At 42.0% G+C, this 17,997-nt stretch overlaps 1 protein-coding gene across 1 annotated transcript in view; it reads right to left on the bottom strand.

Annotated features, from left to right (window-relative positions):
• Positions 1 to 14,791: 14,791 nt before the first annotated feature.
• DYRK1A (dual specificity tyrosine phosphorylation regulated kinase 1A) overlaps positions 14,792 to 17,997 on the bottom strand; it is a 134,905-nt gene continuing 131,699 nt past the window's right edge. Inside the window, exon 12 of the mRNA XM_040338967.1 lies at positions 14,792 to 15,421. Coding sequence (XP_040194901.1) covers positions 14,810 to 15,421 — 612 coding nt within the window. The 3' untranslated portion in view covers positions 14,792 to 14,809. The remainder of the gene's footprint in view (positions 15,422 to 17,997) is intronic.

The following is a 17,997-nucleotide window of genomic DNA, read 5'->3' as shown; positions in this document are numbered from 1 at the left end:
TTTTTAATGCACTGAAAATTGCCGACCGTATTTTTTTTTAAAACTGTGCTATTTAAAATTTCCTGTAATCCTTTGTATTAAAAAGTCTCATTTCTCTGCACACTAGCTGAAATTTAAAATTAAATTGGTGAATTGGTTGGTGAAACGTGAAAAAGGTAGAGGGTTGGAGTAAAGTGGCTCCTTCAGTCTCTGCCCACATCCTGTTGGGGTTAAATAAAAAATTGCAACTGGAGTTGTTTGAACTGGATAGTCTTTTTTCGACCAGACTAACTCTATATGCAACTCCTTCATGTAATAACATGCATGGGTCCTTATCTCCCACAGCCTCTCTATAAAGAAAGTGGATCCCGGTGATCCTGCTGTTTACAGAACATGGTGAACACATATCAGACCATTGCATTTCTAACAGCAGGTAATACCCATGGGATCTATGTGAGGAAATGAAGGTCACAAAAATTGTGGATTTTCAGTTTTCCTAATACAAATAACCACACATAGCATTTTCAGAAACAAAGTAATGGGCCAGGTCATAAAATGTAAAAAAACAAATAAAACAAGATATATATATCTATATAGATAAGATATATGGGCCAGATTCACAGCAGAGATACGACGGAGTATCTCAGATACTCCGTCGTATCTCTCAGAGTATCTATGCGACTGATTCATAGAATCATTTACGCATAAATAGCCCTAAGATCCGACAGGTGTAATTGTTTTACACCGTCGGATCTTAGGATGCAATACCGCTGGTTGGAGTTCGCGTCGTATTCCAGCGTCGGGTATGCAAATGAGGTTTTACGGCGATCCACGACGGTTTTTCGCGTTCGCTACGTCGTCGCTAGTCTAGTTTCCCGTCGCAATTTTAGTCGTCGTTTTACCTGCCCTAACTTTACACAGCCCATGTATGTGCTGTGTAAAGTATGGCCGTCATTCCCGCGTCGAAATTTAAAAAAAAAAATTTCTTGCGTAAGACATCCGGGAATACGAAAGTACGCTACGCGCGTCGCCGTTCGAAAAAATGACGTCACTTCGCGCAAAGCACGGCGGGAATTTCAAAATGGAGCATGCGCAGTAGGTCCGGCGCGGGAGCGTGCCCAATTTAAATGGCACACGCCCCTTTGAATTACGCGGGCTTCCGGAGGCCGCCGGCGTAAGTTTTCATGCAAGTGCTTGGTGAATCAGGCACTTGCGATGAAAACTTGCGGCGGTGTAACGCATCTACTATACGTTACGCCGCCGCAGTTCTATGTGAATCTGGCCCTATATATCTATATAGATAAGATATATATATATATATATATATATATATATATATATATATATATATATAAAATATAATATATCTCTTATGTGGTTACTACCCAATTGATTTCAGATTTGATTAATAAAACTATTGAATATATATATATATATATATATATATATATATATATATATATATATATATAGTAAACACAGAAATGTAATCATGTTTTGGATTGAAGAAGAAAAAAAAAGACTTATGTAAAGCCCTGACAAATCAGTGACGAAAGAGTTCAAGTGGGAGGAGCCACTACAGACTAAAAAAAAAAACATTGTCTTGCACTTCAGGCAAGAAGCTCATGAAGAGTACCAATATTGCCAAGGACTGACTGCACAGAAAAATGCATTCATAGCTAGGTCATGGTCATTATAACTGCCTTAAAGACTCCGACAGGAGTTCACCTTTAACATTTCATGACGACAATATTACCACCAGAACCTAACTAGGCATTCACTAAGCAACTGAAGTTAAAGGCATTTGTGAGTTAATTAAAACTGATAGAGCACAAAAAAATAAACAAAAAAAATTAAAAATTAAAATAAAACAGTTAAAAAACAAAAAAATAAATAAAGTTTTAGTGTACACCGAAATATCAGTCCCAATTTATCTTCACCATCAGTGAAAATTAAGTATACATTATTTGGCATTTGTGCCAGTTTGAGATTGACTACAAATACGAACTAAAAAAATTTTTTGAAACAGAAAACTGCATAGAAAAAAAATCCAAATTCCAAGGATTCTATTTTCATAAAATAAAAAAAAAAAGTCTGAGAAATTATCCAACTGTTTATCATACATAGGACTGCATGACTATAATACAAAGGGCATCATTTTTTTTTTTTTTATCATTTAACGTTACAATATACACAGCAAGTCCGGACTAGATTGTACAATCTGAACACAGGTAATAGGTACCTTTCTCATGCTGTTTGTTAACAATGCACAGACATCTTGTAACCAAACTGTGTAGTAAAGCAGACAGAGGTGGATTGTGAATGGAAACCAAGGGGATTGTGGGTAAGCTGGTGCAACTGAATTACATTTTTCTTTTTAAAGAGGGCCGGTCCACACAAAATCAATATTTCAGTTTTGGATAGATGCTGAATAAAGGAATCACTCGCTAGCTTCTTTGCATCACTCAGGGACTCTTACAACTGTAATGGAACCTCCAGAAATGGGGTCCCAGAGACATACAAGGCAATATGCGATTTAAAGTGACCCTGTTGCTAAACATAAAAATTGAAATCACAAGGGGGGGGGGGGGGATATTAGTAATAATAGGTGGTGACTTTAATCTTCGCTCTTTTGAAAATTTACAGCCACCACTGGAAGCCGACTTCATGGTGTGTCGAATGCTGTGTCCTCCCCGCTGCGCAATGTGGTTCCAACCTGCCAGGAAGGACACAGTGCTAATATAGCAGGCAATGGGTGAAACCACAGCTAGCAGGCAATAGGCCAGGGATCTTCAAACTACGGCCCTCCAGTTGTTACGGAACTACACATCCCATCAGGCATTGTAAAACTCTGACAATCACAGACATGACTAGGCATGATGGGAATTGTAGTTTCTGAACAACTGGAGGGCCATAGTTTGAGGACCCCTGCAATAGGTGGTACCAAAGCTAGCAGGCAATAGGTGGAACCACAGATAGCAGGCAATGGGTGGAACCACCTGCCAGGACAAAAAAAAAACAATATAGCCAGCAACAGGTGGAACTACAGCCAGCAGGCAACGGGTGGAACTACAGCCAGCAGGCAACGGGTGGAACTACAGCCAGCAGGCAACGGGTGGAACTACAGCCAGCAGGCAATGGTTGGAACCACAGCTAGCAGGCATTGGTTGGACCTACAGCTAGCAGGCAATGGTTGGAACCACAGCTAGCAGGCATTGGTTGGACCTACAGCTAGCAGGCATTGGTTGGAACTACAGCCAACAGGCAATGGTTGGAACCACAGCTAGCAGGCATTGGTTGGACCTACAGCTAGCAGGCAATGGTTGGAACCACAGCTAGCAGGCATTGGTTGGACCTACAGCTAGCAGGCATTGGTTGGACCTACAGCCAACAGGCAACGGTTGGACCTACAGCCAACAGGCAACGGTTGGACCTACAGCTAGCAGGCAACGGTTGGAACCACAGCTAGCAGGCATTGGTTGGACCTACAGCTAGCAGGCATTGGTTGGACCTACAGCTAGCAGGCAATGGGTGGTTCCACCTGCCAGGACAAAAAAAAAATATAGCAAGCAACAGGTGGACCCAAAACCAGTAGGCAATGGGTGGAACTACAGCCAGCAGGCAACGGGTGAAACCACAGTTAGCAGGCAATGAGTGGTTCCACTTGCCAGGACCAAACAACAATATAGCAAGCAACGGGTGGAACCACAGCCAGGAGGCAATGAGTGGAACTACAGCCAGCAGGCAAATGGATTGTTCCACCTGGCAAGACAAAGAACAAATATAGCAAGCAATGGGTGGAAACACAGCCAGCAGGCAAAGGGTGGAACAACTTGTCGGGAACACAGAACCAATATCGCAAGCAACGGGTGGAACCACAGCACTCAGCAGGGAATGCAGCATCCAACACACCTGGAAGTGCCCAACACCAGCACTGGCAGTAGCTCATCACTTTCCTGCTATATGCTATTAATCATTTTTTACAGACTACTAGTAGTTAGGTTTTTCTTTTTGTTTAGCCAGCAGTCTCCAATTACAGTGAAAGATTTGAATGGACTGGCCCACTAAAAGCGAGCAATTTGAAAATATTAGTCCACCCAAATAGAAGAAACACTGATGTTGGATATTATAACTGCACCTGCATGGCTACTGGTGGCACGACTGCAAACTTTTGAGGGCGATCTTTGGAGGGTGAAATGCCACACTCACCGACTGCAGCATTGGTCTCTGCAGGGCAGAAGTAGGTACCGCGTTCACCTTATATCCCAAATGTGACAGCTGGTAGGGTCGTTGACTGAGGTGTGTTCAGTATGCAAGAAGTTGGACGCATTCAGACATTACTGATGCCTCGCCTTCCATTTGAACAGGCGATATGAAATCAACACAGAGGTTGACCCACAGGGGTGAACATATTTGCAGCACACAGTGTAGAGGGTCCTCCCACTGCCTATAAAAGCAATCCAGCAGCTAATTAGCCGCTAGAAATAATTTTACATGAAAGCCGACCTCCAGGTGAAAAAAAGAAACAATACCTGCAACTGCGGGCATCAGCTTGGTATAACCACTCAAATTCCGGTGCGTTGCTGGCTGTCAAGTGGTTAAGAGCTGCAGTTCACATTTACAACTGTGCTGGAATAAACCTAATTTGTCGCTACCATGTCATTTTCAAGATATACAGACATACTAATGAAAGATACTGCCAAACTCTCAAGTGGTGTCATAAATATCAGACTGTAGTTGGACATTACATGCAAACTGGACTGGAGGTGTCCAATCAACTGCTCTCTTTACAGTCCCAAGCATGTGCCCTCAGACAATCCAAAAGCATGTGGTGTTTAATTTATGATTAGTCAGATCATGTCCACAAATCTAAATGGCATCCAACATCAATAGCCAGCTCGTTGGTTGGAAAACGGTATCATGGCCAGTAGATTTTTCCCTTTTTACCCACATAAGCTGGAAGGTCCTGATCACTGTCTGAGCCAAAGTTCCCAGGATGGGAAGACCATCAGCCAGTACGGGGAGGTGTCTGGTCAGGAATAACACACACAACTAGAAAGAAAGGTTCTCCACATATCCATTACATGGTATGATTCACTTGTAATCCTTATCCTTCTGTATTTGCAAATGATATATGCTTAGAAATTTGCAGCTTTCAGATGTCATGATGATATGTAGACCAGGGGGGGCGACTACCTGTAAGCACTGACCCTACCCATGCCCAATCACACTACAAGATCGATCTCTTTGTATCACATTACTTTTATTGCAACGACTACGTAAGAGGGATTCAGCAGCAGCAAGACTAAGCAATCGATCTCTCGCAATGTTGCAATTTAATTGCTTAGCTATTTGCAATAAATGTCCTATCTTCTCCTCCTCAGACTGCAGTGGGAACAGGAGATTAATCGCTGAGCAATCTCCAATATAGGAGATTTTGGGGAAAGTATTTTCCTTTGACGACGCCTTTGCCAGATTACCATAAGCCTAACCTAACAACTGGCCAACACTCCTCCCTAGTAGCACAGAAGAGTAATTAAAGAGTAACTCCACTTTTTCTGAGGAAAAGACATTCCCCTCTGGGTGATCCATGTACATTACAAGGATTTTATTTTGTTGCAGAGTCCTACCTTTTGTTATTCGGGAGAAAAAGCTGTGTCCATGTGCTCAGTGAGTCTGTATGGGAGTGATTTTGTAATTCTCAATCAGCTGCTGCACCTGCAGGGCTCGAATGAGAAAAATTGCAGTGTCTGCATCCCTTTAGACATGATTCCCTTTGGAAATATTTTGTTACAAATAATTTTTCTTGCAAGGGATGTACAAAAATCGATTTTGTATCTTAGTGTAGACTTCCTTCTGTGTACAGAATTGCCTGCATGTAGCCATATTGCATTACATTTTACAGAAAATTACAGTGCTGCACTTTGAAAAAAATATATATAGTGTATACAATTCTGACACAAGTCCTATTGTAATTGAATGTTATTACAAAGTATGTTCCTTTTCAAATGAAAATGGAGATATGTTACTGTGTAAAATAAGGTAAATTGCATCTGTAGGTCAGGGTGTCTATGCCAAACCTCACGTCATTCAGAGGTAAAATGATTTTCTCCTTTAGATTACAAACAGGTCCAACTGGACTGAAACGTCTAATTTGCAGAATGACTTCCATGTCACATTTTACGGCTCTTTGCTTACTCTACACGGTGTCATTCCTATAGGGATGTCATTCTTAGGTCATCTATATTTTGGGTTTAAAACATGTTTTCTGGAACATCTACTGATCTTTTAAAATCAATGCTGAGAATTTTGGAGGTCACTGCTTGGACAGCTGCTTGGTTTCCTTTGGCATAGGTCTACTGGCCTTCAACAAGACAATGATTTTAAGAAGCACAGTCCTAAGATCCCTTTTTTTCACTGGGGCCGCCTGTGCGTTAGCGGTAAAGCGCTGCTAGTTTTAGAAGCGCATTACCGCTGTTTAAGCGGCACTTTTCGTCCGCTAGAGGGGTGCTTTTAACCCTAAAGAATGGGTTAAAAACGCCAGTGTTGCGGCGCTTTAGAAGAAAGGGCGTTTTGGGAGCGCTGTATACAGCGCGCCAAAGATGCTGCTTGCAGGATTTTTTCTAACGTCCCTCAAGCACACCGCCCCAGTGTGACAGCATTCCTATTCCCATCTCTAGCACTAAAATGCCTAAAAACCGCCTCAGTGTGAAAGGGCTCTAAAAATCCACTGGAAAAAAGGTCGTCCAGAGTTGCATGGGGAAAAAAAACCCCAAAAAAACGGTGCGTTGCAGGGTTACAAACACCAAGCTGCAGTCTGGGAAGGAGTGGGGCATGTGGGCAAGCTTTCACTTTCATCCTGATTCTGTCACTAATTGAACTCTTACTGGCGTCAAAAAACATAAGAGCAATTACACACAATATAATGAATCGGGTTCCATTCACACTTGTGCAACTTGTCATGTAACTTTGGACATCAAAGTTGCATGACAAGTTGTTCCCTGTGTTTTCCACTGATACCCATATTATATATATATATATACACGACTTAAGGTTGCAGCAACTTTAAAAGTAGTTCATGCACTACTTTGGTCTGATTTTCATGCAACCTGAGTGTTAACATTGAAGTCTATGGCCCTCAAGTTGCATGAAAGTAGTACCTGAATGTTATACAATGCAACTTGTGTGCAACAGTTGTCCATTATCACTGGTCAAGCCAAAGTCATACCCAAGTTGCACCCATCCAAAGTTGTGTCGAAGTTGCAAAGTCGGCACAACTTTGTTGTCATACAAGTGTGAATGGAGTCTCACTGAAGCATGACCAGATCACCAATCCTCAGCCTTGGCAAACTTTGGGCAGATAGACCAATTTCAGCCCCTTTACAGGGAATTGGAACCCTGTATGAACATAAGTTTTTACACTGTGCTGCAATGCAAAAATGACAAGCCATCAGATGGTAGAAGTACTTAAAAGGTCACCACTATGATTTAGGATGTGGATTATTCCAGTAAGAATCCTGGACCGCAGTTAAGGCCTAAAAATCCACCTTTCCATCCAAATGATGGGCCAACTTTTTACACTCCAGCCAGGCTACTGTTGTCACAGAAATATATTTTTGACCCTGTGGTAGATGCACAAGTCATGCAGACCAGTAAGAAAAGCAACACGTGCAAAAAGTAAAGTATCAGTAATCCATTTTGGTTTAAGTGCTCATTTTGCTCAGGGGAGAGGAGAAAGTCTAAAAGGCCCACACACACGATCGGACTTTGACAACAAATGTCCAAACGGACCTGTTTGATCGGACAATCCGACCGCGTGGATGCTCCAACGGACAATTGTTTTCGCTTTTTTTCCATCTGACTAATGTTCGCAGTGAATGCTCTCAAACTTTGAGAACAAATGTTCGATGGAGGCTAATGCGATCGTGTGTACACATATCCAAAGTACAAACACGCAAGCTCAGAACCGATGCTGAAGATCAGACAATAGCAGAAGTTGCCCAAAGGGTGGCGGTAAAGAGCTGAAAAACCATGTGATTTGGTGAAAGTTGGCTGAAAAAGTCCTGCCGTGTGTATGCAGAACAAGTTCACGGACAACGCCCTTCGGACACAAATCAACGGAAAAGTCAGATGGAAGTCCGATCGTGTGTATGAGGCTTTATACTCACCTGATCCTCTGCTCCACTGGCAAACAGCACTCCCCCTCAATCCAATGGTGGACTGTTCCTGTAGTCCTAATGTCCAGAGCTGATCTATAGAGCCAGTTCTGGGCTTGATGACGTCAGAAACAGTCCACTGCACAAGACCGCTAGAGGGTGGAGGTTCAGGAGCTGCTGGAACCGGTCTTGGGTGAAGAGGTTCGGAGGATCAGTAGGAATATATCTTTCTTCACTTCTCCCCTAGACAAAAACGAGCACAGCCCCACTTGCAGGGAAAACCTTTTTTTTTTTGCCCAGAGTCCAGCTTAAGGCTGGGTTCACAGTGTGTACAGAGCAGCTCGCAGCAGGGGGTCCGGTGTGTTCCTGTTCACCGTACTAGGTCTTAATTTGTGGCTGAATTCGGAACTGAATCGGAGCCAAAGACACACAGGGCTCTTTTGCTGTGTGCCCTGCAGCCGCCCCGGATATGCGTGAAACGGCTCCATTGAGAGCCAATCACACGCTCCTGTTATGCAAATTGGATGCGGAGGAAACCCACGTCCAATTCACAACAGTGTAAACCCAGCCTTAAAGAGCCTGTCACCACCCCAGGTAAACTTACTGAGTAAGGGCCTGTGTTCATGGCATCAATTCGAGAGTTTAGATATCATTTAGAACTCATTGGCAGGTGAGAGCTTTGCAACTACATCCTCTGTTTCTTATGCAGCAGGTTGATTTTATATAAAATCTCTACTTTTCAACAAATTCAATACAGTAAAGATGGCCAGAGACACCGACTGCTTCTTAGACTCGTGGACATGATCAGACCATCTAAATACATTTGGGTGGCTAGAATATTTGCCTATGGCGCAAAGACACCCCAAGCAATAAATTGCGTCAGATGGAACAGACCACCAAACAAGACCTTTTTATCCTGAGCACTAGAACTTCCTCCCTTCCCTTCCAGAGCTCCTTTTATTGGTGGTGTAATTGCATTGGGAAAGCAAAGTCATCAAACTTCTTATCGAGCATTTTCTACCTAGTTTGCTTCCTTATACCCATGCATGCTCTTGATGTGTTTGTGTTAGATGGATAAATGTTAAATCTTTGCTTCTTGCCCTGAGAAAGTGTAGACACATGGAATGCTTAATTTATTCGAGCATTCCATGGCCAACTGATTTCAGTTGTGCCCTACTGGGTCTACAGGTCCCCGGAGGCAAACAAGCAAAGCTGGAACATTTCCCATTTGGCACATCCGATGCTTCAAAAGCTTGCATAGTTTATAATGGACCAAGATAGGTAAATACTATTAGCTGTGCTACAATACTAGACAAAGAGGTGCAGTGACAAATTTGTGGTGTCTGACAATAGAGAGTTACAGTGTGGCTTCACTGAACTTTATAGTAAACAGATCTGTGCAACGATTGCATATGTATGTTTGTTATTGGGTCTTGGATCACGAGGTGCATCAAACTGGGAGGGACTGTTTAGCTTTGTACACATCTGGGTTCTTCTTGTGCAAGTGCGGAACAAAGCATTTGCGTGAGTAACTTTCCTAAAGCCTTTAAAGCATCCTTCAGCTCCTGTTTGGCAATGTAATGCGCATGTCGCAATGGTACTGTGGGCTGTTTACTTTAAACAAACCAACAGCAAGCTTCAGCAGGCTTTTAGTATGCATCAGTACCACCTGAAACTTAAAATATTAAACCCAAAAGGTTTTTAAGCACTTTCACAGTATGGAGCTTCAATATCTTTGAAACCTTACCTACGTTCCAGTTTAAAAGGGGGTGTAAATTCCCATGCATGATTTTTACCTATAGGTAAGGCTATATATTTAATAAGGCTTACCTATAGGTGGTGTAAATATCTCCTAAATGTGCACCGTTTAGGAGGTATTTACTTTACATTTATCTGAGGACATCACTGGCGCATGCGCTCTGAAGTAACGGCCACCTGTGCCGTTCCTTCAGAGTCCTTTGCCGTAAACGGCAGCTCCCGGACGCAGTGATTTTATCACGGCTCCGCCCACTCACACAGCCAGAGCCGGTTAATCTCTGGAAGACCAGGTGAAGATGGAAGCACCTTAGGCTTCGTTTTCTGGTATGTTTCACATGATGCAATGCATACCAGCACATTACGACAATGCCTGGCAGGTTATTTATTTTTATTTTTTAAGCTGGTGCCAAGACCGTAGCCTCAGGTTTCCTGATTCAGGATGGCTGCTTTCTCTTGCAGAGTCCCATGGAGCCACCTCCACATGCAGGTGCTAGACTTGTATATTCCTACACTGTGTGCATCAATAGAAACACAAAGCCCATTGCCTAGAATGGCAAGGAACTGCTTACTCCTACCTCCTCCAGCCCCCCCTTCCTAATTCAAGTTAACAGACTGAGGGGAGACTGCACTGTCCACTGTTAACTCTTTCCTGTAAAGACTGGAAGCTCAGTTAAGCAGCACAAAGAGATGGAACTAGCAGCATCAAAAGCTGTAACTTTTAACAGTATACTGGGGAATGTTTATTTTATTGTGCTCAACGTGTTAAGCTAAAAAACAGTGCTGGTTTAATACTACTTTAAGAAAAGCTTGGTGATGCCTAATAGCTAATTCAGCAGTTTAATTATAATCTGGAACTTACATCCCGAAACTGGTGCTTTAAAGGCTTCATGAAATCTGCAGAAAGCCCTACAGATGTTTTGTAAAAGCATTGCTCCTATACAAGCAGAAGCCTGCATACACCAGGGCCATTGTGTGAGCTCAGTAACGGCAAGCACTTTAAAGTGTACGTCATAAAAATATATATGCTGTATGCAATACAAGCAGATGTCTCCATGGTTTATTCCAAGTACAAAAAATACTTGTTGACCTGCCTGAAATCTAGTGAGCTCCTAACTTCCTGTTTGAGCTGACAACGCTGCCTCTGCTGCACTGAAATCCCAACCAGCGTTATCAGCCCTGCCTGCTGGACTACAAAACTCTGCCTATCCACTGCCTATTTTTCTCTCCATATGCATACATTAATTTCTTTCCCAGTAAAACTATGGTACTCTCCTGACTCCCAAGAGACTACCCACACAATCTGTGAGCTCTTGAGAGACGTAGTTCTGGGAGGGTGCGCCTACATCAGCAGGAACTGAGCTACCAACAGCTGCCCATGAAAGAATTTTATAAGCCTGGTGATGACGCCGCATGGGAGTAATAAAGTCTGGTTTTCATTACAGGAACAAGATAAAAAAAAAAGAATAATAATGCTGGGGCATGTTTTTGAAGGGGTGATGGAGGTTTGGGGGTACATTTGTGCAATGCCTGGACACTTTAATGTCCACATTTGGACAAAGTAAAGATCAATGAATTCTCATTTGATCACAGTTTCGTCTTGCCTAAAATGCAAGAAATTCTGTGAAGTAGTAGCCATTTTTCCCACATACAGGAGGGGGGGGGGAGGGGGGAGAAATGAATGTAAATTCCAAGAGCCAGCCATTCCAAGTTAGTAGCCAACAGGCAATTTTAAAGCTCAACTAAAACACTCCGTATAATGTAATTAGTCAGGTTGCATATAAAATAATAAATATTATCTTTTTTCTGTGAATCTTTACTAAGTGCTGCAGTGTTTAAAAAAAATAAATACACTGTGCTGGCAGCACACTGGAGAGTCGGACCGCAGCTCTCACAAACAGTAACTCGAGTCTGCAGCCGTCAGACACTCCCCCTCCCCCACTCCAATCAGAAAATACTGCTCAGGGAGCGAGAATGATGTGGATTAGGGCAATGAGCAGAGAACATGCTCAATGGAGACACTAGCTGCTGCTGCTTGTGTGTGAGAGCAGCGGTCTGACTCTAGAGGGTATTTTAATGTCCGACTGCATTGCAGTAATAAATATGGAGGCTTGAGTTGGGCTTAAAGCCCCATACACACCATCAGATTATCTGCAGATTTTTGTCTTCAGATTTACCAAAACCATGTAGTACAAGGGCCTGCCGGATTGCATACAAATTGAAACTCTTAGGGCAAGATTCAGGTACGGAATCGTAATGTAGTGCGGGCGTAGCGTATGTCATTTACGCTATGCTTCCGGAACTTAGATGGGCAAATGCATATTCACAAAGCACTTGCTCCGTAAGTTGTAGCGTAAATGGGCTGGCGTAGGCCCGCCTAATTCAAATGTGGAAGGGGGGCGTGTTTTATGCTAATGTATGATGACCTGACGTGATTGACGTTTTTTTTACGAACGGCGCACGCGCCTTTCGTGTACATATCCCAGTGTGCATTGCTCCCAAGTACGCCGCAACGACGTATTGGTTTCGACGTGAATGTAAATTACGTCCAGCCCTATTCGCGAACGACTTGCGCAAACGACGTAAAAAATTCAAAAATCGAAGTGGGAACGACGTCCATACTTAACATTGCGTGCGCCTCATAGAAGCAGGAGCAACGTTACGCCGAAAAAGCCTTACGCAAACGACGTAAAAAAACTACCGCCGGGCGCACGTACGTTTGTGAATCGGTGTATCTAGGTAATTTGCATACTCTACGCCGAAAACGCCACCTAGCGGCCAGCGTTAATATGCACCCTAAGATACGACGGCGTAAGAGACTTACGCCAGTCGGATCTTAGGCTAATGTCGGCGTATCTTGCGTAGCTTTGAATTTACGCAGCGTATCTATGGATACGCCGGCGTAAATCTTTGCTGAATCTAGCCCTGTAGGTTCTCATATTATATGGTTTTGGTAAATCTGAAGACAAAAATCTGCAGAAAATCTGATGGTGTGTATGGGGCTTTAAGTAGACATTGTTCACACCCACTGCAACTGACAACAGAAAGGGGCTCAGAAAACTGACATGCCAGGTGATTTTTTTTTTTTTTAATGCACTGGCAACCCGGCTCCTAAAAATGGCCTCGTCCTGACATATATGTCTAAATTAAACCTTAGAATATCGCTAAATTACTCTACTGTTTAAAATGACTTGTGTGATTGCTATTATGATGTCATTTTTTCATGTTCAGGACAAAAAGTACTGGAAAATATTTAGCTAATATTTTAACAACTGCTCCAGTTCTGTTTAAGCTATTATAATACAGCCATAACTGCCAAGTGATATTAAAAAAAAAAAAGAAGAAGTTCTAGTTACACCTTGTGTCAAAGTGCAGTACTGCTACATTATTGGTTACAGATCTATGTGCTATAAAAACAGCTTTGGTACAATAAATTATCAAAAAAAATTGTATAATTCACAGCATAATTGTGAGGCAAAAAAATAAAAAGCAGTCACATAAAACTCTGCAATTTTTTTTTGTTTTGTTTTTTGTTATTTCTGTCCTTAACGTTCAAAATGAACTGAAGACATCTTTGTGCAGAAGTGATGGTGGCGAGACCACATGCCTAGAGAAAACAAAAAAATAATGCAAAAGTATTTAAAAAAAAAAAACAGAGATTAAAAAAAAATAATAAACTAAAATAAACCAAGAAGGGACACAGGTGTAGTTATTACCATCAAACGCAAACCACTACTTCTGTGACCTTCAACCATTAAGGAAGTCAGCTTTATGACACACGCAAAGTGACCTTGGAAAACTCTACAATTAGTGGGTCACAAAAGTCTATTTTTTGTTTTTTTATTTTTTTTTAAAGAAAGGCCGCTTGAATTATCCCATTCTGGTTTTTATTTTTTATTTCAGCATTAAGGACTGTCTGCAAAAACATGTCCAAAAGTGATTGCATCTGAAACGGCAGGCTCTTCTGACTCAGAGTCCAAAATCCATAAGGCCAAAGGTTCTCCCAAAGACCAACTCTCAGACCTTCCCAGGTACTGGCCAAAACTGACCGCTTGATTGCTTCTCAGTGCACCTTAAAAACGAGACAGGATGGTTTTTACAGTTTGAGCTCACTGGTCTTCAACTGGCAAGACCCACAAATTCCCATTAAAATTGCTGCTTTTTCTTCCCAGATTGACACTAGGAGACACTGGTAAACCGCCAATTTGGATGGTGACTTGTACAGTGTGACACAATTTAACCGTCCCTTTACTTATGGGTTGTCGAAGGTCCCTCCTTAATACAGTACTGCATTTTCTGCGCCCATTTTTATTTTTTTATTTTTAAGCCCCAAAAAGGACTAAAAGGGGTGCATTTCTCTAATAATGTTGCTTTTTTTCATGTTGGCAACTGACTATGTTCAGTATAACTTACTATGGTTAAAATATATAAATATATATATGTATGTACAAATACATATATAATTTTTTTTTTTTTTAATTGTTATAAAATAATTGCGATAAGAGTGTACAGAGTTAAATGGGGGGTTGGGGAGGGTGTGGGGATGGGGGGGGGAAGCAAAAGGAGAGGCGATAACCCCCGGAGCCATCCAATAAATTGGGTTTGGACACAGCTCTTTAAAAAAATAAAAATAGTTTCAACTTCATTGTCCCTTTGCAATCATTTCAAGTTTAAAAAAATAGTCAGCTTTTCCCTGTTGTAGCGGTTAAGTGTGTTTATCTCCTTCTGATTAAAGCAGCTTTTGCACTTTGTTTTTTTTTTCTTTTGTTTTCTTTTTTTTTTTTGGAAAACAAACAAAAAACGCAAAAACAAAAAACACCACTTCTTAAAAATAAAGAAAAAATAAAAATAAAAAATTAGAACAAAATAAAGAAAAAAAAAAAAAAAACTCACAAGAAACAAACCTAAACTGAACTTAGTCACGAGCTTGCGACAGGACTTTGCTGAACACAAACTCCTGTCATGGGAGATTCTTCTCTATCAATGCCTTGCCTCATTGTCAGATGTCCCTCAGTTACATAGTGGGCAGGGCCTGTGTTTGTAGAATATTGGTACGTCGGATGGCCAGTGATGCCAGTCTCTTGGCGAGGATTTGAATAGACTGTTAAGTTAAGGTCCATAGTTCCATTCTGTCCAAAGTCCAAGGTGTTAGCAGCCATAGGGCGATTTTGGTAGGCCAGGTTGCCTTGGTTGCCAGTAGACGAAGAGGAGGTTGAGGAAGAAGTAGTTGAGGAAGACAAGGATGTCATGGAGTGGTGGCTATGACCGACGTCCATAGAATCTTGGGTGGAGGAGCTGTTGGATGGTGAATTGTAGACCCTGGGCCTCGTTCGGCTACCCAGTGACTGTCCATGGTGGTGGTGATGGTGGTGATGATGGTGGTGGTGAGAACTATTCCCATGATGATGCGATACGTTTTGTGAAGGGGGAACGTGAAATGTTGTCTCTTGGACTGGGTGGGTTTCAATGGTGACTTGTGTGGGTGCTTCAGTGACAGTCCAACCCACTGGTGGAGGAAACGGTTGTCGAACCTGCAATGATAAATTGTATGAGATATGAGTAAATAAATATTTCCGATGTTAATAAAAAATAAACAAAAACAAATAATTCTGCTTTCCACGCCACCAACCTCTTCTTCGAGAATGAGGCTCTAATACAGAGAGAAAGGCATCAGAGGGGGTTAGATTCTACATTAACCATACCGTTTTACTGAATCTCTGATGCTAGCAGTTGTGCAGCCCGCGTGCTGAAATTGTGCCCATTGGTACATAAATGTTTTTAGCATCAGACGTTATCTTTAGAGGCGATAAAAACAGCATGATAACACCCCCCCCCCCTCTCCCTGTTGGAATGGATACAGGATGTGGAATGCTTAGTTGTCATCAGGCCCAATTCACTAGGCCACAACACACAAAAATAGTTATTTTCAGTCGTGAGATAGTTTTATTTTAGCTCTTCCTGGCTCTCATTGTTGCAATTATTAACCATTATGCAAATAACAATGATTTCTATTCAGAAAATTAGGCCATTTATCTATAAAACAGCATTTAATTGATCATCCTTCGTAATATAGTTGAATTTATTACAGTAAGAAAAGTACAGTATGGAATCATAAGAGGATAACAAATCATTATTTTCATAATTGATTAGTTGGCCGATTATTGTTTTGATTAACTTGATAAAAAAAACTCAGTGTGGTGTGCAATTTAGTAAAATATATAGTTTAAAAAATAAATAAAAATCTTGAATATCTCTATGCAGTGGTAAATATAAATAACCCGTTATATGGTTAGGGAACAAAATACCTAATCCACTCTGAGAATAACAGACAGAAGAGATATACAACAGCAGGCAAAATTAATATTGAACCAGTCACCACTTTTCTAGGTAAATATATTCTAAGAGCCCATTCACACAGGGACGACTTTGGATCCGACGTCTTCAAGTCGCCTCAAGTCGCATGAGAAAATCAATGTAAGTGAATGGAGCCGTCTTAATGTACACTACTGCAGTCGCTTTGAAGTCAGAAAAGGTTCCTGTACTACTTCAATCTGACTTCTAGGTGACTTGTACCCATTGATTTCAATGGAAGTCGCCTCAGAAGTCAGATCACTGTCTTAACAGAAGCAACAATACAGAACATACATTTCTCAGGCAAACCCCTCCCTCCCCCCAAGCTGATTGTTGTTTGATTGGCCACTGGAAAGCCTCCTGTCCTGGAGGCAACTTGAAGTTGCCTTGTAAATTGCCTCATGTCGCGCTGTGATTCATACTCAAGTCGTGTCCAAGTTGCCTCCCAAAGTCATGCTGGAAGTCGCGTTGCCGCTGTGTGAATGGAGTCTATGGCCCGGATTCAAGTACAGCGGCGCATCTTTAGACCGGCGTAGCGCATCTCATTTGCACTACGCCGACGTAAATCAGTGAGGCAAGAACTGTATTCACAAAGCACTCGCTCCCAAACTTGCGCCGGCGTAACCTAAATTGGCCGGCGTAAGCCCGTCTAATTCAAAGTAGCAAGGTAGTGGGCGTGATATATTATAATGAAGCGTGACCCCATGTAAATGAAGGGCCGAACGAACGGCGCAAGCATGCTCACAATCACGTCGCATATACTTCCTAAGATACGACGGCTCAATGCCTACGACGTAACCTACGCCCAGCCCCATTCACGTACGACTTACGTAAACGACGCAAAACACGACGGCTGTTCCGACGTCCATACCCCAACATGACTTACCCCTGCTTTAGGTGGAATAACTTTACACCGGACGTACGCCTTACGTAACCGGCGTAGACTACTGCGACGGGCGTAAGTACGTTCGTAAATCGGCGTATCTAGGTCATTTACATATTCGACGCGTAAATCAATGGAAGCGCCCCTTGCGGCCAGCGTAAATATGCGCCCAAGATACAACGGCGTAGGAGACTTACGTTGGTCGTATGAAGCCAAAATTCAGACGTATCTTGTTTGCTGAATAAGGCGCATAGATACGATGGCGCATCCGTGGACTTACGTGGCGTATCAGAAGATATGTCGGCGTAATACCTTTCTGAATCCGGGCCTTAATGTTCCATTGACATAAAAAAAATTCCTTACGTCAGTAAAAACCCATACAATCCATACAAACACACCAAAACAAATAAGTTCAGAATTGAAGTTATGTGTAATTAAATGGAATGACCCCAGTAAAAAGAATTGAACAAGCTAACCGAAATTTATTTAATACTTCACACAAAATCCTTTGTTGGTAATGACAGTTTCAAGACACCTTCTGTATGGAGAAACTAGTCGCATGCATTGCTCAGGTGCGATTTTGGCTCATTCCTTCACAGTCTTCAAATCTTGAAGGTTCCGTGGGCCTCTTCTATGAACTCTGATCTTTAGTTCTTTCCATAGATTTTTCTATTGGATTCAAGTCAGGTGATTGGCTGGGCCATTCTAGCAGCTTTATTTTCTTTAAAACCAATTGAGAGTTTCCTTGGCTTTGTGTTTGGGATCATTGTCTTGCTGAAATGTCCACCCTCGTTTCATCTTCATCATCCTGGTTGATGGCAGCAGATTTTTTTCAAGAACATCTTGGTACATTTCTCCATTCATTCCTCGTTC

This window comes from Rana temporaria, chromosome 2, assembly GCF_905171775.1.
Source record: "Rana temporaria chromosome 2, aRanTem1.1, whole genome shotgun sequence".
In the NCBI taxonomy this organism is placed as follows: Eukaryota; Metazoa; Chordata; class Amphibia; order Anura; family Ranidae; genus Rana; species Rana temporaria.
Note: the sequence above shows the minus strand (reverse complement) of the source record. Positions and strands in the feature narration are given on the sequence as shown.